At 48.5% G+C, this 21,085-nt stretch overlaps 8 protein-coding genes across 8 annotated transcripts; 4 read left to right on the top strand and 4 right to left on the bottom strand.

The window, feature by feature from the left end:
* The first annotated feature begins 1,473 nt into the window (after positions 1 to 1,473).
* EV420DRAFT_999535 (concanavalin A-like lectin/glucanase domain-containing protein) lies at positions 1,474 to 2,999 on the top strand. The gene is made up of 7 exons (XM_060484292.1): positions 1,474 to 1,816; positions 1,866 to 2,107; positions 2,160 to 2,254; positions 2,309 to 2,381; positions 2,443 to 2,456; positions 2,509 to 2,571; positions 2,620 to 2,999. Exons 1-7 carry the CDS (start codon positions 1,626 to 1,628, stop codon positions 2,779 to 2,781), a joined length of 840 nt encoding a protein of 279 aa, XP_060325103.1. The 5' UTR covers positions 1,474 to 1,625; the 3' UTR covers positions 2,782 to 2,999.
* On the bottom strand, positions 2,583 to 4,023 carry EV420DRAFT_999572 (uncharacterized protein). Its single transcript, XM_060484293.1, has 4 exons — positions 3,972 to 4,023; positions 3,529 to 3,912; positions 3,250 to 3,471; positions 2,583 to 3,198 (listed from the first exon to the last, which is right to left on the bottom strand). The coding sequence occupies exons 2-4, from the start codon at positions 3,832 to 3,834 to the stop codon at positions 2,875 to 2,877; spliced, it is 852 nt and encodes a 283-aa protein (XP_060325102.1). The 5' UTR covers positions 3,835 to 3,912; positions 3,972 to 4,023; the 3' UTR covers positions 2,583 to 2,874.
* EV420DRAFT_1622734 (uncharacterized protein) lies at positions 3,876 to 4,759 on the bottom strand (the record flags this gene model as incomplete). The annotated part of the gene is made up of 4 exons (XM_060475843.1): positions 3,876 to 3,912; positions 3,972 to 4,112; positions 4,160 to 4,448; positions 4,519 to 4,759. The coding sequence occupies 4 exons, from the start codon at positions 4,757 to 4,759 to the stop codon at positions 3,876 to 3,878; spliced, it is 708 nt and encodes a 235-aa protein (XP_060325101.1).
* A 150-nt stretch (positions 4,760 to 4,909) lies between these two features.
* On the top strand, positions 4,910 to 6,454 carry EV420DRAFT_999300 (3-oxo-5-alpha-steroid 4-dehydrogenase-domain-containing protein). Its single transcript, XM_060484291.1, has 8 exons — positions 4,910 to 5,131; positions 5,180 to 5,338; positions 5,387 to 5,472; positions 5,521 to 5,577; positions 5,626 to 5,676; positions 5,726 to 5,751; positions 5,802 to 5,917; positions 5,967 to 6,454. Exons 1-8 carry the CDS (start codon positions 4,994 to 4,996, stop codon positions 6,270 to 6,272), a joined length of 939 nt encoding a protein of 312 aa, XP_060325100.1. The 5' UTR covers positions 4,910 to 4,993; the 3' UTR covers positions 6,273 to 6,454.
* Positions 6,455 to 6,714: 260 nt separating this feature from the next.
* Positions 6,715 to 7,269, top strand: EV420DRAFT_1648822 (uncharacterized protein; the record flags this gene model as incomplete). The annotated part of the gene is made up of 1 exon (XM_060478220.1): positions 6,715 to 7,269. The coding sequence occupies one exon, from the start codon at positions 6,715 to 6,717 to the stop codon at positions 7,267 to 7,269; it is 555 nt and encodes a 184-aa protein (XP_060325099.1).
* A 65-nt stretch (positions 7,270 to 7,334) lies between these two features.
* On the bottom strand, positions 7,335 to 12,243 carry EV420DRAFT_1574302 (two-component histidine kinase Le.nik1-like protein). Its single transcript, XM_060474412.1, has 16 exons — positions 11,471 to 12,243; positions 11,358 to 11,422; positions 10,820 to 11,306; positions 10,429 to 10,755; positions 10,185 to 10,376; positions 10,011 to 10,130; positions 9,649 to 9,863; positions 9,334 to 9,597; positions 9,135 to 9,280; positions 8,696 to 9,081; positions 8,303 to 8,644; positions 8,169 to 8,247; positions 7,826 to 8,121; positions 7,665 to 7,779; positions 7,563 to 7,616; positions 7,335 to 7,513 (listed from the first exon to the last, which is right to left on the bottom strand). Exons 1-16 carry the CDS (start codon positions 12,170 to 12,172, stop codon positions 7,413 to 7,415), a joined length of 3,891 nt encoding a protein of 1,296 aa, XP_060325098.1. The 5' UTR covers positions 12,173 to 12,243; the 3' UTR covers positions 7,335 to 7,412.
* A 1,638-nt stretch (positions 12,244 to 13,881) lies between these two features.
* EV420DRAFT_999249 (NAD(P)-binding protein) lies at positions 13,882 to 15,374 on the top strand. Its single transcript, XM_060484290.1, has 6 exons — positions 13,882 to 13,907; positions 13,965 to 14,191; positions 14,242 to 14,373; positions 14,495 to 14,767; positions 14,833 to 14,874; positions 14,925 to 15,374. Exons 2-6 carry the CDS (start codon positions 14,134 to 14,136, stop codon positions 15,095 to 15,097), a joined length of 678 nt encoding a protein of 225 aa, XP_060325097.1. The 5' UTR covers positions 13,882 to 13,907; positions 13,965 to 14,133; the 3' UTR covers positions 15,098 to 15,374.
* A 1,106-nt stretch (positions 15,375 to 16,480) lies between these two features.
* EV420DRAFT_999211 (uncharacterized protein) lies at positions 16,481 to 18,325 on the bottom strand. Its single transcript, XM_060484289.1, has 2 exons — positions 16,735 to 18,325; positions 16,481 to 16,682 (listed from the first exon to the last, which is right to left on the bottom strand). Exon 1 carries the CDS (start codon positions 18,060 to 18,062, stop codon positions 16,737 to 16,739), a length of 1,326 nt encoding a protein of 441 aa, XP_060325096.1. The 5' UTR covers positions 18,063 to 18,325; the 3' UTR covers positions 16,481 to 16,682; positions 16,735 to 16,736.
* Between the last annotated feature and the right edge of the window lie 2,760 nt (positions 18,326 to 21,085).

Genomic DNA, 21,085 nt, shown 5'->3' with positions numbered 1-21,085 from the left:
CTCAACAGACAAAATTCCTGCTACGTTAGTAGTAGGTCTTATAGAGGGATGGTGGTAGCCGAGTTTTGAGTTTAACCCGAAGTCCGATGTCATAAAAATTTCTATTTGTGGAAGAAACTCACGGCCCAGCGCTTCAAAATTTCTGTTTAAGTCAGAATTTCGGGGTGGCACAGTCACCGCTTGTCACTGTTTACATGTGACCCTCTGTTACTATCACGCTTTCTGCGGCGTTGTTCGGCCGATCTTGCCAAGGATTCTGACTGAACTCTGAGAGAAAATGCGAGCTGGTGGCGGCAGAATGCCGCCACCGAGCGAGTCTTTTTCTCTCAGCAGCAGAGAAGCCACCACCACTGAGTGAATCATTTCAAGGGGTAGTACTCTCTCATTCATACTACTATTTTTTGAATGCTGACTATTATTGATACTTTGAGTTTTTTCGCAGCCAAGTTTGATAACCTTGGGCCTTGATTCAAATCTCTCCTGCAGGAATTATGCCGTAACTCGCAGGATCAATCATTATACTAACTTGGTTATTATAACCATCAATTATATAAGAACAGGCTTCCGAGAACGTACAGGCTTTGCGATGTGGGCTTGTCCGTATAAGAATGATAAGTAATCTAGAGGAGCAAATCAGACATGATTGGAACAGGACAAGGTACGGTCCCGGCCCGGCCCGGAAGGTCTCGGGAAACTGGTCCCTTTCCTAGCCTGGCCAGCCGTCTTTATTATATACTCGCCGAACTCAGTCGCTGTATTCAAAGCCTGGTACCCGGGGCGGGGGTCCATATACATAGAGGAACCCCTAATCTCAATGGATTTTGGATATCCGGCTCGTCAGGCCTTCAGGACTTAGAACTTCGCACCGTCGTGATTATTAGGACATTGAACACTATAATATTACTATGGGAGGGATGGCATAGTATCAGATGTCATTTAACTGAAGAAAACTCTCTATACGGCTCAAAGAGGATGTTATTGTTGATTATTCATCTATTAGTGCTTCTGTGTTGCTATCCTACATGCAGCAGATAACTAGAGTAGTAATAATGCCTTCATGAAATGACTTCAAGTGGAACAGTGGTGATTTGGCACGTGGAGCACGTGCCGGCTTGTCACCGGCATTCTTTCGGAGTTCTAAAAACCATGAGATTGGGGGGTTCCTCTAATATATGGACCCCCCCCCCCTGGGTATCAGGTTATCTCTTTCCCTGAAGTAATGGATACACCACGACACAATGCGAAACGTGAAATGGTTTTCTTTTGAATTTCCTCCGAGTGACGGTAACCAATGCAACTCCATCAATCACTTCCTAGGTACGAGGTCTTGGCCCACTGCATGTAGAGCGTACCCTCAAGATATTCTCAAGCATTGTCGTCCAGCCCGCTCCTTACATGGACACTCCTACAGTTCTATTGGCGGAAGTTTGCAGGACCACTGGCTGTTAGTGCATTCAGGAAGAACTCGTGATTTTGCAAATGGTCTTAGGCTCCCGAAGCTATATCGCTCTAGAACCATGAAACCCTTCCAATGCGCATATGATAATCATCCAGTTTCAGCGGAGTCGTTCAAAGCGTTATAAAGGGGCGTCGGACCAGGTGTGTCATAGTCTTCCCCAACAACAATGACAGCCCTCACACTCGCTTCAGCTGTCTTTCTTCTCCTACCGTACGTCTTGGGAAAGCAGGCCCTCTCTTCTCGCCAGAGCTCCTGTGATACCTATGTCGTCTCGGGAATCTCTGGCGGGTTCACCGAGCAAGTCTCCGTCGACTTCACTTCTGTCCAGTCTGGTGGGAACGCTGCAAACTTCCTTTCGTGAGTCTTCAGATTGACTTATTAATCGCATATTCTTACTCCCAATCAGGCAGCATGGTCTCTCCATCAGTGACTACAGCGTTGCCTCCACTCCAATCGCACACGATTTTGTACCCGAGAACGTTCTTCTCGGGAACGGTGTTCTTCAGCTTAAAGTCACATCTTACAGTGGGAGCGGCAGTGTCGAATCTGCTGAGGTGGTGACAGATGATACATTTGCGTACGCCTCTGTGCGGACGGTACTCAAATCCAGCCCTACGGCTGGGGTCTGCGAGGGAAATTTCTTCTATTGTTAGTTCCCTCTCGTTCTGACATTGCATAGCTCTAACCAATTTCTTACTAGTGAGCGACACGCAAGAGACTGATACCGAAATCTTAACGTCTACAACACTCACTGGGAACAATTATGTTCCTGCTGGGATTTGGACGACCAATCAGGTTAGCGTTGCCTTATTGGAAGCATGTGTACTATGAACCTTAGCCTTTTTCCAGGCTACTACCGAGGGCGGCACCAAAACTACTGACAACGTGGAATTCACATTCGATCCATCCCAGGACTTTCATGGTGAGTCAGATGGTATATAGTGAAAGAAAGTCGTTGTACTCAACTGCTATACGTTATTTAGAATACCGTATCGATGTGCGTTATCTTTTGTCATCGCGTATGCTACCATTCTGACGCTTCCACATAGTGGTCTCCTTCAGCGACAGCCTTCTATATCGATGGTACTCAGATAAACAAATTTTCGGACAACGTGAGTTCAATACTTCATATAAGTCGGCCTATCATGACTCTCTCATAGGTGCCTTGGGAAAGTGGTTACTGGATCTGGAATGCTTGGAGCAGCGGTGACCCGTACTGGTCCAATGGACCCCCGACTGCCGATTCGATCACTGAGATCAGGTCAATTGTGCTGTACAAGGGATATACCTCGACGACTTCGGGCGCTATTTGTAACGTCTAATAACCCTAGTCATTGGTCGAATCATACCATCGACCTGGAATTTGTTCTTTGAGTATTGCTAAATGCTATATATTCTCCAATTCGCTCTCATTCCTAGTTCTGGGGTAGTGTCGGTCTCTGGCGTTCTTTCTTTTTTTCCTGCCACCGTTTCTGGCCCTCTTCTACCTCATCCTTCAGCTTCTGCGACACTTTCAACTGACATTCCTCCCGCTTGCGAGATACCAGCTTCTTCATCTCACTTTCAAACCTCGCCTGTGATGTGACTGCTACATCCTGCCTCTCTTCCCGCGGTATTGCTTTTAGATGCTTTTGGAAATTGAGAGTCTCGACATATGCGTCTTGATAATATTCTTTGATCGTCTCTGTGCATTGTTTTAAAGCGCTCTCTGCTATGGGATTAGCGTCGGATCGATCTTGCTATTAGCGACGTTATTCCTAGTCTGAGATAATAAGGCATGCCATACGCACAATGACCGCATCAGGATACAATATCTCCCCATCGCTGTCTTCCTCCGCACGGAAATTAAACTCATACAGCCGCAACTGATGCCCATTCCATCGAAAGGACTGCGCGACTTCATTTTGTTCCTGCTTCGTTCTCTTCCAGTCAGAGACCCTCAAATTGGCTTCTCTAAGTTTGCTGAAGAATATGTCCCGAACTTTCTTCAGGTGCTGCTTCTCCAAGACGATCTCCACCTCTCTTATGAGGTCCGGCGCGTCAGTCCCAGCACTCCTCATCATGCTCACCGTCTCTGTACGCCGAGCGATGAATTCCTTTTCGTATCTGGCAAGTTCTTCTTGATAACCTTGCCATATCTGCCTGATTTGTTGGCTTTGAGGGGATTCGGGTTGCCCGTAGGGTTTGTGCTCGTGCTCTGCCATGGTTGGCTGGTAGATGGGCGATGGGCTATCTAAGCGCCCTAGCTCAACGTGATCGATGCTAGGTTCATGTGATAGAAGAAGCTTCGTTTCAACTTGGACGGTGCTGGCAGGCGTCTCCACCGAGGACCTCACTTGCAAGGAGACATCTGGGACGAAAAGTACATTATACATGCAGCTGATTTCTCCTATGTCGAACAATATCTATTCAACGATTACTGTTTAACAAACTGCTTCCCATTTAAGGTGAACCTGTGGAAGACCTAGCATTGAGAACCCAGTATGGAAAAGCAAAGACGCAGACGACAAACCTATAGTCCCATCCTTCGGGCTTCTCGCTGCTTATGAGATGCCAATACGCTTCAGCATGGGCGGGCCCGCTCTTGAGGAAGTCTGGATATTCCGGGTATTCGCCTTGGTCGGAAACAAGGAACGCAAAGTGGAACCTATCTCTGGACTGAGGATCATCGTCGATATGGATTAGGACCTACGAACGTACCTGGGGTCCTCTTTATTCTTCGTATAGGCGCTCCAGAATTGTTCAATGAGATACACAGCCTGTGTCTTTTGTTTTATTAGGTCGAAGTACGGTCCGTGGGCATGGTGAACAAATGGACCCTTGTTTCCGGTAACAATAAAGGCTTTCGGTACGTTTGAGGCTAGGGTCGAAGAACGGAACTGCTGAGCGGCGGCAAAGATGCTATTCCCTACCGCTGTGGACTCTTCAAAGTCCTCGAGGGACACCGACAGGGGATCCGAGGCAACCTTGGGCTGCTTGAACACCGCAGCTGAATGGCAGCGTTCGGTGAGTAAGATTGAAATCTGATGATGAACGGAATTTGATTATCTCAAACGTACCATTGAAAATCACGACATTAGGAGGGCCAAGCTCGTCAGAGACGGTCTTGAACGCCTGCACGACACTGTCTGGCTTGGTCACGTCGACTTTGACGGGGAAGAACCCGTCCTTCTTCAGGGCTTCGACGTCAGGGTTGCGTGAGCCAAGCACGACTTTGTACTGGTGCTTTTGGAGGGTGAGAGCGATGGCTCGACCGACGTTGGACCCAGCACCGATGATCAAGGCTACTAAGGATGACATATTTTTGGGAAAGAATTATGCTGGCTCATAGGAACAAGGGTGCTCTTTATAGTACTGAATAATATAAGTCATCTGTCAAATAATGCCGAGAGAACCCAGGATTACTTACCAATACTTTGCAATTAGTGGTACATGTATTGGTAACATTAGCAACTATGTATTGTATTATTAGCAAGCGTACTTGATTGATTTGCCAGTACGTAATCAGGATTTGCTTCCTTCGCCCCGTGCACAATGGTTTCGGTGACAATATCTGCTGTAGCCAACAGGCCTCCTCCGTTCGCTCGCAAAGGACTTCCCTTGACCGTCGATGTCTCTTCCGACGCCACTGTGGGCGATGTTAAGGCCAAGGTTGCTCAAAAAATCCCCAAGGTTTGACGCGTGTACGGTTATCTTCTTGTGGTCCTGACAACATGGCAGTTCTACGCGTCGAGGCAGAAGATAACCCTAAAGAACGAGAAAAAGGCTCTCGTGGATGAGGTAAAGCTATCGGAAGTTGGCTTGGGGAACGGAGGCAACCTGGAGGTGAAGGACTTGGGGCCTCAACTCAGCTGGAAGCTCGTATTTATCATTGAATATGTGGGTGCTATATTTCTATTGCTGTGGCTGTCTTATCGTTTATGTTAGCTTGGTCCTATGCTCATTCATCCTCTTTTCTATTACTTCCCCCAACTGTTCTACGGGAAAGCGGTCGTACACAGTGAACTGCAAAAGTATGGCCCAGTTTTCTCGTAGCGCCTCTGCCGCTCATCGTTGCCCAGATATATCTTCACCTTTGTCATGCTACACTACGCAAAACGCGAGCTGGAGACCTTGTTGTGAGTTGGACATCAGAATCTTGGACTGGCCTCATCACGTTTGGCTAGTGTTCACCGGTTCTCCCACGGCACTATGCCAGCCAGAAATATATTCAAAAAGTGTGTGGTTGTCGCTTTGAATGCTTCTGTACTTACATATTCCGCGTAGCTCATTCCACTACCATGTTCTCGGTGGTACGTACCCGTGTCCTCTACCACCTATACAAGATCTCAGAATTCCCTAGGCCTATTCATCGCCGTTGACGTGTATCGGGGTAAATACTCAGCAGACTCTACATTCATCAAAGGAAGCGTCATGGAAGATGAACGTTTCCTATGGGCATGCACTGGATTGTGGACCGTGCGTGATGCTTCTCTTTCTTCTCTTCAATATCTCACTTCACGGATAGTTCTTCGAACTATCCAACCTGTCAACGCACTTGACTCTTTGCAATTTACGACCCGCAGGAACCAAGAAGCGGGGAATTCCGAAGGGCTACGGGTTTAGATTGGTGTCGTGCCCCAATTACATGTTCGAAGTTTTAGGTTGGATCGTTGTTTGCGTTATGTCGAGGAGCTTGGCGGCATGCTTTTTCACTGTAGCGGGTGCTGGCCAAATGGCAATCTGGGCAATGGCTAAGCACAGAAACTACAAGAAGGAATTTGGGAAGGAATATCCGAGAGGAAGGAAAGCGATGTTCCCGTTCATTTTGTAGTCTTCGGACTACATACCTGTTGCTTCTTTTAATTATATGGAGTGTGCTCTGGTTCTAACAATGAAAGCCGTCCGATACCAACATATTCGCGTCGTGTTCAATGTATTCAGTTCCAGACACTTCTCTTCTGATGTTCAAACATCGACGGACACTGGTAGTTACGTCGTGTCCCATGAATCTGATTCACTTGGCAATTTCTTCGAGTTTCCTTTGGTTTCCTTAGATTGCACTCGTGGTCCGTGATTGCCTGCGAGATAGCCGCGTCACGACCACTTGGCTGTAGGACTGACTACATGTGGAACAGCATGTGCTACTTATCGGGAAGCTATAAAAGAGCTTAACAGCACTTGGCGGCGTATAAAGAATGCTGCGCTCGCTTTTGTTCTGCGTACTCCTGGGTACCTGCACCATTTACTACTTCAAAACCCAGATTCACCAATCCATGTCTGCCCTCCTCTCTTCATCCTCCGACCTAACAACTTGGCGCACACGTGCCCAGCCTTACCCTTCCCCCGACACGTACTCTCCGGTTCGCGCCAACCTCGCTCTCGTCGTCCTGCGCAACAGCCAGGTCGAGCATTTCGGCTTCACCCTCGCGGTATTCAAAGATAAAGTCGCCATCGATGCCAATGGCAACGTCCTTGTTCTCTCAGAGGAGGATTACACCAACATGATGGCTCTCGCCAACGAGGCGGTGGAGCTCCCTGACACGGGCTCCTTCAGGAATACGTGGAGGGTTGAGCATCCTGTCACTGAGAAGCCCATCGATCGGCTCTTGATTGCCGTTGGTACTGACATGAAGGAGGTCAGCGTGCAGGGCTATGACAAGGAGAAGAAGACTTTGAAGAATCCCGTTGGTGATATCACAGAGCTCCCATCCGTACTAAGTGACTTGGTGGAAGCCGTTATGAAAGGCAGAGAGGGATATACCTTCCGCAGGAACCAAGTCGATTCAGAGGCAGTTCAGAAAGTGAAGTCTATTTTGGGCGAGGTGTAATGAATGTTGTATTATATATGGTATCATGTAAAGGAAAACATAGCGATAACGGTACAAAAATTATACATGCACACAGCAAAATCATGAACAATATCCGGTACAGCTGATGTTATTCTTTAAATCGGGTATGAAGCACGCGTTGCTCATATCGAGGCGGGTGCGCGCCGTAGCAAATTACGAGAGGGATTCTTTTCAGACGCAAGCTTATGTATCGCGTTGAGCAAATCTCCTCGACGAAGTGGTTCTGTCAGTCATGATTAGCATTGATAAAGCACTGGCAAGATAAATCGTACTGGTAATATGGTCGTCCATGCCTGCCTGCAGGCATCGCTCACGGTCACCAATCACTACATAGACATGAGCATAAACACAATAGAGGACGCATTGCTACCCACTAGCGTGCGCCGTCAGCGCTATAATCGGTATCCGCGACAGTCCGGTTAGTAACTCATACGAGCGAATGATTTCTGTCGCTTCCATTCCACCCATAAACGGCATAGACACATCCATCTACTCCCTGTCAGTAGACAGAAAGGTGTTCAGAATAGATACTTGCCAGTATTATATCAAACGGCTTGTTTTGAAGCACGCTGTTCTTGTACAACTCAACAGCCTGGTTTCCATTCTCCGCAATTGCAACAGAATGCCCGTATTTTTCCAAAATCTTCACCGCTAGTTTCTGGTTCACTAAATTATCCTCTGCGAGCAGGATATCGTAACGTAGGTCGCTCTGCACAGTCACAGGGTTCACTGTGTTGGACTCCAGCGCAGCTATTAACGCAAATGAAAGGTCTTGGGGCGTTACCGGCGTCGTTAGCTGTGCTGTGATGCTATTGTCCAAGCACCATTTCACTACCGAAGGATGAGTGGGGCACGCAACATCGTAGTATCAAGCGTACAATTGAGTCGAGACACGGAAGGCGCAAGCAACACGATGGGTACATATCTGAAGTGATCCAGTTCGCGGATATTCTCGGTCTAAGGCAATGTGGTAATGTTAGCTACAGTTCTAAGGACAAACTTCGGTACTTACCACAGTAAGAGAATCCACGACAACCGTATCGATATGCGGACATTGTGATTCGTTGGCAACTTCGGTCACTGAGTGTACAACATGGGGTTTCAGACCAAGTTGCGCTATTCGATCCACTACTCCGGTCTTGTCGCCCAGAGTATCGACAAACAATATTGTCCGGTTCGTGAACGGCGTCATCTTAGTCATGATATTTTCCATTGACACATGACTTATCCGAGAGCTGATTGTGAAGAAAAACTTGCTCCCCTTGCCTATTTCGCTCTCGACCCACATATTACCTTGCATCAGTGACACTAAGCGCTTCGATATTGATAACCCAAGTCCAGTTCCGCCGTATTCCTGTACAGAAAGTGTTAGTTAGAACATATACAAAGGGAGACGGGTATATACCCTGGTAGTAGATCCATCCGCTTGACAGAACGTATCAAAGATCATATTCAATTTGGCCCTGGGAATACCAATCCCCGTGTCGGTGACACAAAACTCGAGCGTTACGTTGTGGTCGTCCAACGCCACCAGTCGTGCGCTCAATGCAACAAGTCCTTTGCGGGAAATTTTCGGAGGCGTAAATTTGATCGCATTACCAACAAGGTTCGTTATCACCTGGCGCAACCGTAATGAATCGCCAATGAGATGATCGGGGATGTCGGGTGCAATGTCGAAAGTTAGGTCCAGATTGTTCTGCGACGCACGTGCGACTAACGTCTTGAGCATTCCGAAAACTGTGTGGCGTAGGGAAAATGAAACGGCTTCCATTGTCATCCGTCCAGCCTCGACTATCAAACATCAGCATCAGCATCAAGTGCGCTGACAGGGAAGAAGGATTTACTCTTTGAGATGTCCAGAATATCATCAATGATTAATAGTAGTGATCGCGCAAGACTGTGGACAAGAAGGAGACTCTCTCTCTGCGATCGGTTGAGATCACTATCCAAGGTCAGTTCGGTCATTCCAATGATACCGTTCATAGGCGTTCTGCACATCTTCTTTCAGCACAAAGAAACAACCAGCGGAGGGGGATCTCTTACCGGATCTCATGCGACATATTCGCCAAGAACTCACTCTTACTTCTGTTGGCCAACTCGGCAGCCTCCCTCGCGGCAGTATTCTTTTGAATGCTATCCCGCAAGTTGAACACCATGCTGTTAATGTGCGACTTCAACGAGTCCATTTCGCCACTTGCTTCGACGGTGATGAACCGAGTGAAGTCGCCATCCATTGCAGCAGCCGAGATCTGGGCAAACCCACGGACTTGGGTTGTCAAATTTCCTGCCATGGCATTCACAGAAAGCCTTAGATTAATTCGCTTGAGAAACCGCGCGTGAACGAGGAAAAATACGTACGTTATCTCTTGCCAGATACCTTGAACATTTCCCACATCTGCAACACCACCCAGTTTACCTTCTGTCCCCACTTCTCGAGCTACCTTCTTAACCTCGACGGCAAAGATATCCAGCTGGTCGATCATCTTATTGATCGTCTCGACCAACTCTAACATCTCTCCAGAAACGGACAGGCCCACAATCTTTTGCGTCAGATCACCGTGTGCCACAGCTGACTACAGAATGAACAAATTATAAATGCGGCGCGGAGATAGTATCCGAAACGAGAACTCACTGTAGCAATGGCAATAGCTCGCACTTGATTCGTCAGCTGTGGAGAGATAAATGAAGATTTGGGGGAAACCAAGATGTAAAACGCATACGTTACTAGCCATAACATTGACATTGTCCGTCAAAGCTTTCCATGTTCCGGCAACATTCTTCACTTGAGCTTGACCACCCAACCTGCCTTCAGTACCAACCTCCCTGGCTACTCTGGTAACCTGATAAAGATGCAACGTTCATATATGACATAGATGATTGATGAAAAGACACACCTCATCCGCAAAAACACTCAATGATGAGGTCATTTGATTTACGGTTTCCTTTAGTTCTAGGAACTCTCCCTTCACATCAATCTCCACGCGCTTCGATAGGTCGCCACCAGCCACAGCTTTGGTCACTGCAGCAATCGACCGTACCTGATTTGTGAGATTCATCGCCATCAAGTTCACATTATCTGTTAGAGCCTGTATCAAGATGAGCTATTGCGTTTTGAGTGGATTTGACGTGAACGCATACCTTCCAGGTCCCGACGACGTTGGGAACATCAGCCTGGCCACCCAATTTCCCCTCCGTGCCAACCTCCAAACTAACACGGGTAACTTCGCTTGCGAAGACGCTGAGGGCCTCCACCATTCTATTGACCGTGATTTTGAGATCTAACATTTCACCTTGAGCATTAACATCAACGAGTTGAGTCAAATTTCCCATAGCCACGGCTTTTGTGACTTTGGATATTGACCGAACCTGGTCTGTCAAGTTGGTTGCCATTTTGTTCACGTTCTTCGTCAAGTCCGCCCACGTTCCCTTGACACCTTCAACCGTTGCTTGACCACCCAGTATACCCTGCGTTCCAACTTCCAAAGCGACACGAGTGACTTCGCCAGCGAAGGCATTCAAGTCAGTCCACCATGGAATTGACCGTCGTCTTCAACTGCTGCATTTCACCTTCAACCTCGATCTCGACCTTCCTCGTCAGGTCGCCCTCTGCAACGGCGGTCGTGACTGAAGCGATCGACCGCACTTGATCCGTCAACGACGAGCACATGCGGTTAACATTCTTCACGAGCTCGAACCAAACCCCTTCTACATCCGGAACATTAGCCTGCCCACCGAGTTTTCCCTGACTTCCGACTTCTAGCGTGACCCTCGTGACCTCCGCAGCTAATGCACGGAGTCTAACGACCATTCCGTTGACAGTGTTCTTGAGATCCAGAATCTCGCCCCTCGCGTCGACTTCGATCTGTTTCGATAGATCTCCAACAGCGACGGCTTTAGTGACTTGAGCAATGGACCGGACTTGGCTGGTGAGGTTACCGGCGAGGACATTAACGACGTCCGTAAGCTCCTGCCATGTGCCTTCGACCCCTGGAACGAAAGCTTGGCCACCGAGTTTCCTTGGAGGAAAATTTAGTAAGTAGATTCGAGTAAAGAAGATCGGTACAGACCCTTCTGTTCCGACCTCCTGAGAGACGCGGGTAACTTCCTTTGCGAATTGACCTAGTTTCTCAACCTGATGAGGGTGAGTCGAGTAAGCAGATAGAAGACAAAGAAGATGTACCATGGTATTGATAGCGTCTTTAAGTTTTACCATGACTTCTCCTCGAACCTCGACAGTGATTTTCTGACTGAGATCTCCGTTGGCGACAGCATTACAGACGCGAGCAACGTCCTGGACTTGATCTTTGAGGAGCTTCAGCTCTTCGACTGCGCTCATCCCGCTCACTCTAGCCGCAATATCCAAAGGTCCTCCGATTGTGACGACCGAAGGGGATCCAGAGGATATACGTGTCGAAAAAGAGGATATCTTGTGTATCGTGCGAGGATCAGTGGTTCGAGTACCACATCTCGGACACGATATGTACTCCGGAGAAGAAGTAGGCGGAGCAGAGGAGGTAGCAGCTGCCTCGACAGGAGGACCCAGAAAGTCGTCGTTAAAAAACGAGGAGGGGTCATGTGGAGTCCGAAGATCACCAAGGTTGATGGATGTTGGAGCTAAGGAGCGTGCTTTGGATGGGTCTGTTTCCGGGGAAGACGTCGACCGCTTGGGATCACATTTCTGGCGTTCCTGCTTGTCGACACCGTGGATAGCCTTCTCTGCAGCATACATGCGCGACGAAAAGTCTGCTAAGGAGCGTAAAATAGAGTCGGTTTGCCAGTCAGTAGGCCCATTGTACTTGGGAAGCGGGGCGGTGGATAGACCAAGAGAATAGACAGAGAGAAGGGCAATAAGGTGGGATCTAAAGGGATCTGGGGTCGCCATCGTCGAGAACGTCGACGAGCACTGAGGCAAGGCGAAGACGGAGAGATAATGGTGGTTGAAGGCAGAGCCGTCTGCATTTATCCATGATGCAGATCACGCGGCACACCAAAATGAACGTCATACTTTTCTTACGGCCCTTCCGTTTACGTGATGCTTCTTTTTGAACATATATTTAGTTTCTCCAATTCTCATTTACAAGTCGGACCGGTCCTACAAAACACAGTCTATCTTTCAGATACTCACACTGCAAGGGGGCCTCCTAACAACTGCACAAGTGCAAATGCAAATGCAAATCTCGTCTTCGGTCATCATGACGAGCCGTCCCTGAATAACGTAACAGGACAAGTTGCGTTGTAACTCGATGCCGAATGCATCTTGAAAATAAGTATTCTCATCTATTTGTTGCCCCTTTTCAGAATTAGAATAAGAGTCGAGACAGCGAGCTAGTTGTCATGATCGGGTTCAGAAAACAAACACGGATGCGGCAGAACATTGGAGAAACAGCTCCGTCTGCCGCCGAGGAGAGAACCTGTGAACGCTGTTATCGCTTGAGATCGGTGTGGGGCTACCAGACAGGACAAAGACGTAGCTGAGATTGCAGATTTTGGATATCCGGCTCAGCGCCACTCGAAAGCATCAAGTAATAAGTAATGCGTATCGATAAGAATACAATCACGACAAATCAGTCACAGAACAATGACCCCAGGACGTATACTGTATCAAGTACTCCCAGGTTCAGCGGGGGCAGTTCTTGGTGGCGTTTTCCCCTCTCCTTTTGGGTATTCTTTACCCTGAGGAGAGGAAAGTCAGTCAACCCCACGGACCATAGCCGGCGACGGGAGTGTATTCATGCATAAAAGCCAGTCGATACAAGGAAAGAGGTCTCAGGTGAACCAATAAGCTTGATACAGGTCCGTCGAATGTCATAAGGATAGCTCAACCCGTGGCTGGCAAGCCTTGCCATCGGCAAAAGTAAAGGCTGTTCGGCGTCTAATTTAGGCGCCAAAGTGGTAGGACATTTGGAGAAAATCCGGAATATCCGAGCAGAAGGATGAAAAATTGCAAAGTATGTCGGGAGGCGGGACATTTGGGATATCTGCTATCCGGGCAATTCAATTGGATGGCACGTCGGGCGGCAGGAACATAGAGCCCCAAAAGCACACAAGGCACATTAACGAAGCCAATAGAAATTTCCCCATCCAAGGACAATGTCTCGAGAAGTTCAGAATGACCGGTTAACGTTCAGGCTTCAGGGATCCACGAGTTAAAAAACCAAGCGGAGTTAGATAGAATGGTACTGAGAAGTAACGTGGATGAGCGGCCCGGACTCCCCCGGACCCTGAGGCTGAACAAGCCACTTTGTCGTCGCTTTGTCCAGACACCATCAAGCTTCATCTTCATATCCATCAAACCACTTGATTCCAAATATCTACTGCGGTGGCGTGGTTCTGTTAATCCTGACGTATGTATATGCTCTGGCTCCATAGCTATAATCGACTTGCAAAGTCTTTGAAACCAGTGAATGATATTTACTTTAGCTTCGATTTCGTCTAATCTTTACTCTGTATCGCACTACCGAACGTCCTGTAATTGTCTTGGTACCCTCTTCTCGGTGCAACTGCCTCTCTGGCGATAGCTTGAGAGCAAGCCCCCACTTGATCAATTGATAAGTGCGGGCGACTTCTCATCTTACCAGCGTTCAAAGATTGTACTGGCTGAATATCCTCTTGAAATGGTGCTGTGGACTCGTGGTCACGTTCTTAGTCTCTTGGTCTTACCGGGGTCTCCTAAGTCTTTCATACTCAACACATCTGGGCAGAAAGATGTTGTATAATCCCATCTCGAAGAGCACCCTGGCCGATATGCCCAGTAATACCGGACGCCGAAGGTATCAATAGCTTCTCTTCTGTCATGACTTAAATTCTTCTGAAACGCCATCGACTCTTAATTTGCCCCCCATCATGTCCACCGGTGCCACAACCACCGTATATCTCATCACTGGCGCCAACCGTGGCATAGGTAGGTTATTCCTAGTTAGTGTATCATCTCCTGAGCGGCGAGCGCTGCAGGCCTTGCCCTTGTAAACGCCCTCGCCGCCAAGCCGAACGTAGCAATCTTCGCGGCGGTTCGCGATCCTTCTGCCTTCAAACACAGCGCTCAGAACGTCTATTCCGTCAAGTACACTTCAGGCGACCTCGATGGTAACACTGCCTTGGCAAAGGATATTGAAAGCAAGTACTGGCAAAGTTGACGTGGTGATTGCATGTGCAGGTAAGTGTGGCATTATATGTATCTGGGTCATCCAACAAACCTTACGCCTAGGAATCGCTACTTACATGGGCTCCGCCCTCGATACTCCACCGAGCGCGCTGCGGGAGCACTTTGAAATCAACACTACCGGCATTCTCGTGCTCTTCCAGTCCCTCGCGAATCTCCTGCGGAAGAGCGCCACACCCAAGTTCATTCCAATCTCATCGGCGGCTGCCAGTCTAACCGCATACATCGAACTCCCCGCAGGGTACACCTGCTACGGCGCCAGCAAAGCCGCCCTCAACTATATCGCAAGGAAGATCCATTTCGAGAATGATTGGCTGGGTAAATATGGCTATTGTCGTCTAGATGGAATACTAATCAAAAACCATCTGTTCCGCCGGTCCTAGTATGTTTCCCGCTGGCCCCTGGGATCGTCAAAACAGATATGTGTAGATCTTTCTATCTTGGATGTCATCAGTTCGTTACTCATCAGTTGTAGCGCGGGCCAACCGCGAGATGGATAAGACTGGATCCTTGGCACCCATCCAAGATATGATAGCGATGGAACCAGGGGACGCGGCATTGAGGCTGATTGATATTGTGGACGGTTCGACGAGGGAGAAAGATGGAGGGGAGTTCATCAACGTCGACGGTAGTAGGATCCCGTGGTAGGCGATGCATTATTATTGTATACTCAGGTAATAAAACGCCCGCTCGTACCGGTACACGAAAACCGTATTAGTCAAGGAGATGCAGGCTCGTCTGAAATCAACATATTGAGGCGGAGTCATTCTGATAGAACACTGTTGGGGGCGCGCGCACTAAGCTATCTCGAGTCCAGACGCTTTTGAAGCTTGTGCACGTCCTGGTAACTGGTAACTACTTACTAATTATCAGCGTTTATCTCAACTCAAATCCATAGCTGATTGATTTGAATCGACGGCGCCCATGGGGAGATGGTTCGCTGATCGTGGTACAAATAATCATCTCCACCAGGGAACCAGAAGATACCTGCATTGTTAGCCTATGTTACTATGAAACCATTGTCTCTCAAATAACTACGCACAGCCCAGATCATTTGAACTTGTACGTCTTGTATGGTTGAAGGACTCGGCCTCGGGAAAGTGGACTCACTGCACTGCATTGCACAGGAGGCTACCAAATCTGAAGCCTGAGAAAGATGGAGAAGGAGAGTCACCTAACGGGTTTCTCGAGACTCCGCGCTTATGAGAAATATCAAACAGACGGAGTACTTGCGAGGAATCCGGCCAGACAGGTGGGCCCTGCAGGACTCGAGCTTGGGCCCAGCCATGCTTACCCGTTGCTTGACGGACCTGCTCAGAGTAATTATGTATTTTCGTACGGCGCAAGCGTTCAAGTTTGTCCGATAATATCACACTTTATACCCATAAGTCACTTCCGCTAGTCTCTTGATAGAACCAATCTGTCTGATGAACGCTTATACCCTGCTTGAGTGATATCCCCATCATCCCTGTATATCTCATCCGGCGCTTCATTCTCCGGCAGGGTGAGAAGCCTACCAGAGAACGAAGGTACAGCCGCATTTGGCGTCCGAGTTTTCGACTATGTGAACACGAATGAATGCAGAGAAGTAGAGCTGATACTGCCTACATGTCAGCCTATCCGATAGTGTATCCGTATACCGCTGATTAACCATGCACGAAGATCGACCGTTCCGCCGATCGTCCAAAGGCGGAAGTGTACCTCTACACAAGAGCAACCTATGCTCATCGAAGGTCTCAACGTTCCTTGATGAACGGCGATGGAATGCGTCAGCACCCGCCCGAGCCCGTCGGGTAATTTCATTGATATGATCCAGTGTTTCAGACATTAGGCAGAAGGTATGCTGTTTATTATCTCCTTCGAGTCGAGGACAGGCCGTTCAGGGAAGGTGTCGACATCCCCTCGGACGGAAGGCGAATTTGTTCCCAGTCCTTTTCTCAAAAGGTCTGCAGGTTCCAACGGCAAGTATCTTTGAGGGGTGGCCGATGTAAAGGTCCAAGGCGAAAAAGCCGTATCGGGGCGCATCAAGTTTGCACCGAAGACCTTGTGCCGCCCACTTTTTTCGTGTTTCGTGTTTTGATTTTGATTTGTAGAGTACATCCGGACGAAGGTGGCGTGTGTCGACGAACAATGTAAATGCCAAAAATGAAGTGTCGGGGTTGGTTGATCTATGTACGGAGAGGGTATGAGTATGTATGTATGTATCAAGCATAAAATTAGTTGTAATGCATTGCTGGGAGGTAGGTTAGACAATAGTCCAGTGGTAAGGGTTGAAGAAAGCACACCTCTAGTCAGCAAATATTCTCAAGCCAAACGCGCCCTTCTTATCCTTATCCTTCTTACGGTCCCTCTGACGCCCTCTACTTGTGTCCTCCTCTTCAAAGGTAAATTGAGGCGGTGATGATATATCCATATCCACGTAACGAAGGACGCTCTCTGCAGAACGAGCTCTGCCGCGGGTCTGGGTGGAGGAAGTGAAAGAATAAGTAGAACCATGTCCGATTTCGGACTGTCTGCCTCGTCGTGGTTGGTCGTCAATGTCCCAGTCGTCAAAGGGATCAACGGGGGAAGGATTGTCGGAGAAGACAAGTGGTTCTAGGATTGCACTGCGGGCTGCAACCCTGCGCCTGTTGCTGGGAATGAGATAGTCGTCGTCGTCATCATCATCATCGTAGAGCCCCTCAATAGAATTGCGGCGAGCGTATTGGATGGGAGAGGGAGACCGGCTACGTTCAAAGCCATCGTCGACGTAAGAACGGTAGAGCTCGTTCTCTGTGGAAGAGGTAGAAGAGCTATCTGAGGGAATATCGTCTGCTGCACCGTACTCGTATATAACATCTGGGGTAGGTTTTGGGGGTAGAGGGGGCGGGGCGTCTGTCGTCGAAGGCAGCGGAGGAGGCGGGATAGGCGGGAGGGCATGAGGGTAGGGCCTGTAGGACGAAGGGGGCTTTCGTGAGATAGAGCGGGTGTAAGGAGACAAACCCTGTAGAGGATGCGGCTCGTTTTCTGAGAGCGACTCCATCTGGTCAACGGCACGCGCTTTGCCTTTGCCTTTACTCTTGACACTTCTTGGCGACAAGAGCTCTGCCTGACGCTTCTGCACATTGAGAGGAGTGACTGCGACCTCTGTCTGACGGCGACTGGGAACGACGACCCATGAGCCGACTTTGGGATCAAATACGAGTTCTGCCTGTGCTCGTGGGGCACTGCTGCTTTCAGAGCGAGAACGCTTTGTACGCATACCGCGAGGTGCGACACGCGTTCTGGTGGGCGTAGTGGGCGTCGCTGGGGGCAGCTTGATGGTCGGCAACAGTGGCGGCGGAGGAAGGGGACGGAGGACGGGCGAAAAAGCGGAGGAAGCAGCGGTCGTCGGTGTCGATGCTGCTGAAGTGAAGATGCTCGCCGTCGTCGTGAGTGCCGTCTGTGGTGGCGGCGGGGCTGGTAAAGGGCGAACCTTGGGAACGGTAGGGACGACGGTGGGGTGGCCAATGTCGAGGCGAAGGGCGGGACGCTGTGACTGACTGCGACGGCTTCGCCAGCTGTCGTCATGCATTCTTGGTGGATTTGGATTTGCGAGGAGGTCTTTGAGATTTGCTTGGGAAGAGACGAGCATGGTAGCCAGTCAAGGTCAACCTGCTCCTCGCCGCCATATGCACTTCCGACCACTCCCATCATTTTCTTCCAAATCGGGTATCTCCTTCCGCCGGCCGTAATTTCAGCCACAATCTGATTATTCGCAAATTTTTCGCTCCAACCTCCATCTACTCAAAGGGCTGCTTCCTCCCTTTCTTTACCGTTGAGTTCTTGCTGCTATTTCAAAAGACTCGGCTGCGCTGATCAATATCACCCGTCTTCGAATGTCACCCTTTGTCACTCCGTTATCCTCTTCCCTTTAGCGCTCATTCGATAGCCTCTCAAGCTTCTAATCCTCTCGTAAATCAAGAATGATAGGAACCATCGTTCCCTCTCCTCATGGCAATCGCATAAGCGCTACCTACGTCTCTCGCTAACCACAGCGCTTACAAGCATCCGCCCTTGCCTTTGGTCACCATTGTCGCTCGCTAACGCCCACCGACATTGCAACATCATTGTCCGAGTTTCGGAAGACCTCATCAACACTCGGGGTGCGAAACGTGTAGATGACGTGGACACGACGCCACTGCAGGTTAACAAGGTGCGGATTCGTTTCATCCTTCCGCACCGGGCTTCTAAGCGACGCAACTCATTCCAGACCTCGACGTTCTCTCGCTCAGTCTCGGCGCTCGATCCTCTTTTGCCGCGCCGAGTTCCGACGGTCTATCAACTGCGTATCACGTGTTCCGGCTACCTTCTCTCCGATACCGGGCCATTAATTGCGTCCGGCCGATTTATGCGAAGATTTGCTCTTCAAGTGCACACGTTGCGTTGGTACCAGCATGACATGCGTGTGAGTGCTGGGAGGGATACATGGCAGTATAGCACCTACAAGGCCCACATCAGGGGCAAAGCCTGCTATGTTGACTCCTCTGGAAAGTATTATTATGATAATTTATTTGCATAGTACTTCAAAAAATAGCAGACATGAGAGTACCACTTGAAAATGATTCACTAGTGGTGGCTTCTGCTGCAGTGCTGTCCTGGTTCCAGGTGCCATTTTCTCTTAGAAGTCTCTTGTACATTTCAACAGCTATATAGGGTATTATTTCTAGGTAACTCTAAGGAACACCCATCTTTTCTGCTGACAGTCTTCAAGTATGATGGCATTTTAGAGACAAAAATACAGAACCAATGTTTCCTTGATTAACCTTGTTCTGGGTCTTCTTCTCCCACCTGAATAAACCAAATAAACTAGAGATGAGAATGATTTAGCTAACAAGCCAACAATCAATATTATAACTATTATTTACACACAATTTACTTCATACCCATAGCTCAATATCCTTGGTAAAAACTTAATATTGGCCTATCCCTTACCCATGTAACATGCATGCCAACAGAATGTTGGAGTATGCTGTTCAGCTCAGATAAGTGGGACTCTGGGATTAGCAGGAAACCCTCGGAAACATGCGAGGGGCTCAATTATAAGGTATCCTACTTTATATACTAATGCTAAATTTAGAAAATATACTATGGAAAGGAGGGGTGGCCATCGGAAGTGTGACACATTTGGTATTTCAACACACCCCTGCAAATCGGCATGCAACAGTGGAAAGAATGGCACCCCCGTAAGCTAAGCAGTCTAAAAGGGATATAAGGGAAGCACAGAAAACTTGGGTGATATCAAAATAAATCAAAAAAGGGCACACGAAAAATCAGTCTTCTTCAAGCAGCAAACTTTCTTCATCTGAATCAGTGCCTTCAACCATTCCGGCAACCTCCTGCTTGTGGGATTCCCACAGCTTCTTCTCAGGATAAGCATCCTTGTAATGACCCTTCTGGTCACAGAAAAAGCAAATGATCTCAGATGCATCAGGGCAGGAACGATGTTGAGTAACAGAAAGGGCCTCATCAGTGGCTGTGGCATTCTGGGTGGAACGGTGGCGGTTCATAGACTGGCGAGTCTCATCATTCAGCAGTCAGGTGATAACGTGGTCGATAGTGAGCTGGTCGGGGGGAGTGGCATTGAAATGAATGATGACGGTGTCATAAGAGGAAGGAAGGCCCAGAGTAAGTGCCAAGATCACGTTCTGATTACTCACTTCAATCCCTGACATCTGCATGGCGAATGCCTGCCCATGAATCTCTCCAACCCAAGACTGAATTGACTGATTGCTCTGTTTCTTCATCATCAAGAACTTCCTGCGTAATGCCAGCGAAGTCACAAATCCTCTGGCTCAGTGGACACTCCTCAGTGTCTCCCAAATCTCCATCGGGTCTCTCGCAATCATGTGTGGCAGCTGACCACCATCAACTCACAAAATCATCTCTGCACGAGCTTCAGCCATCTTTGAGGCTGCCCGCTTGGTCTTCTTTGTCAGATACTCTTTCTCAACCTCATCAGCAGTCTTCCCATCTCCATCAACTAGGATCTCGATAATGCCAGTCCACAAGCCCTTCTGAATGAGCTCAGCTTCCATCATGATGCTCCAGGTCACATAGTTTGAGTCATTGAGCTTAGGAAAGTGAATGGAAGAGTTGTCAGAAGACATGGCGAAGGGGGATGGATGGAATGAGTCTCGTGAAATGAGAGGGGTCAACGGTAAGCCTTAGCATTCTCATAGCTAGGCTGATGGTCTTGTAGGTCTCAGGGGCCGCAACGGTCTCGACGTTGGGCTATCAGTAAAGCAGCAGGTGGCGGCAGTGAGCGAGTAGAGCAAGAACTCGAAGGGTTATGCTGCACATTTGTGTTGGAGTACGCTGTTCAGCTCAGATAAGCGGGACTCCAGGATTAGCAGGGAACCCTCAGAAACGTGCGAGGGGCTCGACTACAAGGTATCCTACTTTATATACTAATGCTAAATTTAGAAAATATACTACGAAAAGGAGGGGTGGCCGTCAGAAGCATGGCGCATTTGGTATTTCAACACAGAACTCCAGTTCTCAAGCTCAATTCCAACAAACCTTATTTCAGAATTCTATGGATTCCAATTTCCAGTTTCTATTTCATATTCTATTTTATATTTCATCTCTCCATTTTAATTTATCAAGAGCCTGACA

The sequence above is a fragment of the Desarmillaria tabescens genome (assembly GCF_030435595.1).
Source record: "Desarmillaria tabescens strain CCBAS 213 chromosome Unknown EV420scaffold_54, whole genome shotgun sequence".
Classification (NCBI taxonomy): Eukaryota; Fungi; Basidiomycota; class Agaricomycetes; order Agaricales; family Physalacriaceae; genus Desarmillaria; species Desarmillaria tabescens.
The sequence above is the reverse complement of the archived record's forward strand: the minus strand, read 5'-3'. Positions and strand labels throughout refer to the sequence as shown.

Excerpts from the sequence above, each read along its gene's own strand:
- EV420DRAFT_999535 (XM_060484292.1), top strand. The coding sequence starts at position 1,626 with ATGACAGCCCTCACACTCGCTTCAGCTGTCTTTCTTCTCCTACCGTAC. Across the intron at positions 1,817-1,865 it reads AACGCTGCAAACTTCCTTTC|GCAGCATGGTCTCTCCATCA; the intron begins GTGAGTCTTCAG and ends ACTCCCAATCAG. Across the intron at positions 2,572-2,619 it reads TAAACAAATTTTCGGACAAC|GTGCCTTGGGAAAGTGGTTA; the intron begins GTGAGTTCAATA and ends ACTCTCTCATAG.
- EV420DRAFT_999572 (XM_060484293.1), bottom strand. The coding sequence starts at position 3,834 with ATGTATAATGTACTTTTCGTCCCAGATGTCTCCTTGCAAGTGAGGTCC. Across the intron at positions 3,472-3,528 it reads TCGCTCGGCGTACAGAGACG|ATCGTCTTGGAGAAGCAGCA; the intron begins GTGAGCATGATG and ends AGAGAGGTGGAG. Across the intron at positions 3,199-3,249 it reads TGTATCCTGATGCGGTCATT|CAAGATCGATCCGACGCTAA; the intron begins GTGCGTATGGCA and ends CGTCGCTAATAG.
- EV420DRAFT_999300 (XM_060484291.1), top strand. The coding sequence starts at position 4,994 with ATGGTTTCGGTGACAATATCTGCTGTAGCCAACAGGCCTCCTCCGTTC. Across the intron at positions 5,339-5,386 it reads TCGTATTTATCATTGAATAT|CTTGGTCCTATGCTCATTCA; the intron begins GTGGGTGCTATA and ends CGTTTATGTTAG. Across the intron at positions 5,918-5,966 it reads CATGCACTGGATTGTGGACC|TTCTTCGAACTATCCAACCT; the intron begins GTGCGTGATGCT and ends CTTCACGGATAG.
- EV420DRAFT_1574302 (XM_060474412.1), bottom strand. The coding sequence starts at position 12,172 with ATGGCGACCCCAGATCCCTTTAGATCCCACCTTATTGCCCTTCTCTCT. Across the intron at positions 9,864-10,010 it reads TCAATGTTATGGCTAGTAAC|TCAGCTGTGGCACACGGTGA; the intron begins GTATGCGTTTTA and ends TTCATTCTGTAG. Across the intron at positions 7,617-7,664 it reads AGCGCTGACGGCGCACGCTA|TGATTGGTGACCGTGAGCGA; the intron begins GTGGGTAGCAAT and ends ATGTCTATGTAG.
- EV420DRAFT_999249 (XM_060484290.1), top strand. The coding sequence starts at position 14,134 with ATGTCCACCGGTGCCACAACCACCGTATATCTCATCACTGGCGCCAAC. Across the intron at positions 14,192-14,241 it reads TGGCGCCAACCGTGGCATAG|GCCTTGCCCTTGTAAACGCC; the intron begins GTAGGTTATTCC and ends CGAGCGCTGCAG. Across the intron at positions 14,374-14,494 it reads CACTTCAGGCGACCTCGATG|GAATCGCTACTTACATGGGC; the intron begins GTAACACTGCCT and ends CCTTACGCCTAG.
- EV420DRAFT_999211 (XM_060484289.1), bottom strand. The coding sequence starts at position 18,062 with ATGCTCGTCTCTTCCCAAGCAAATCTCAAAGACCTCCTCGCAAATCCA.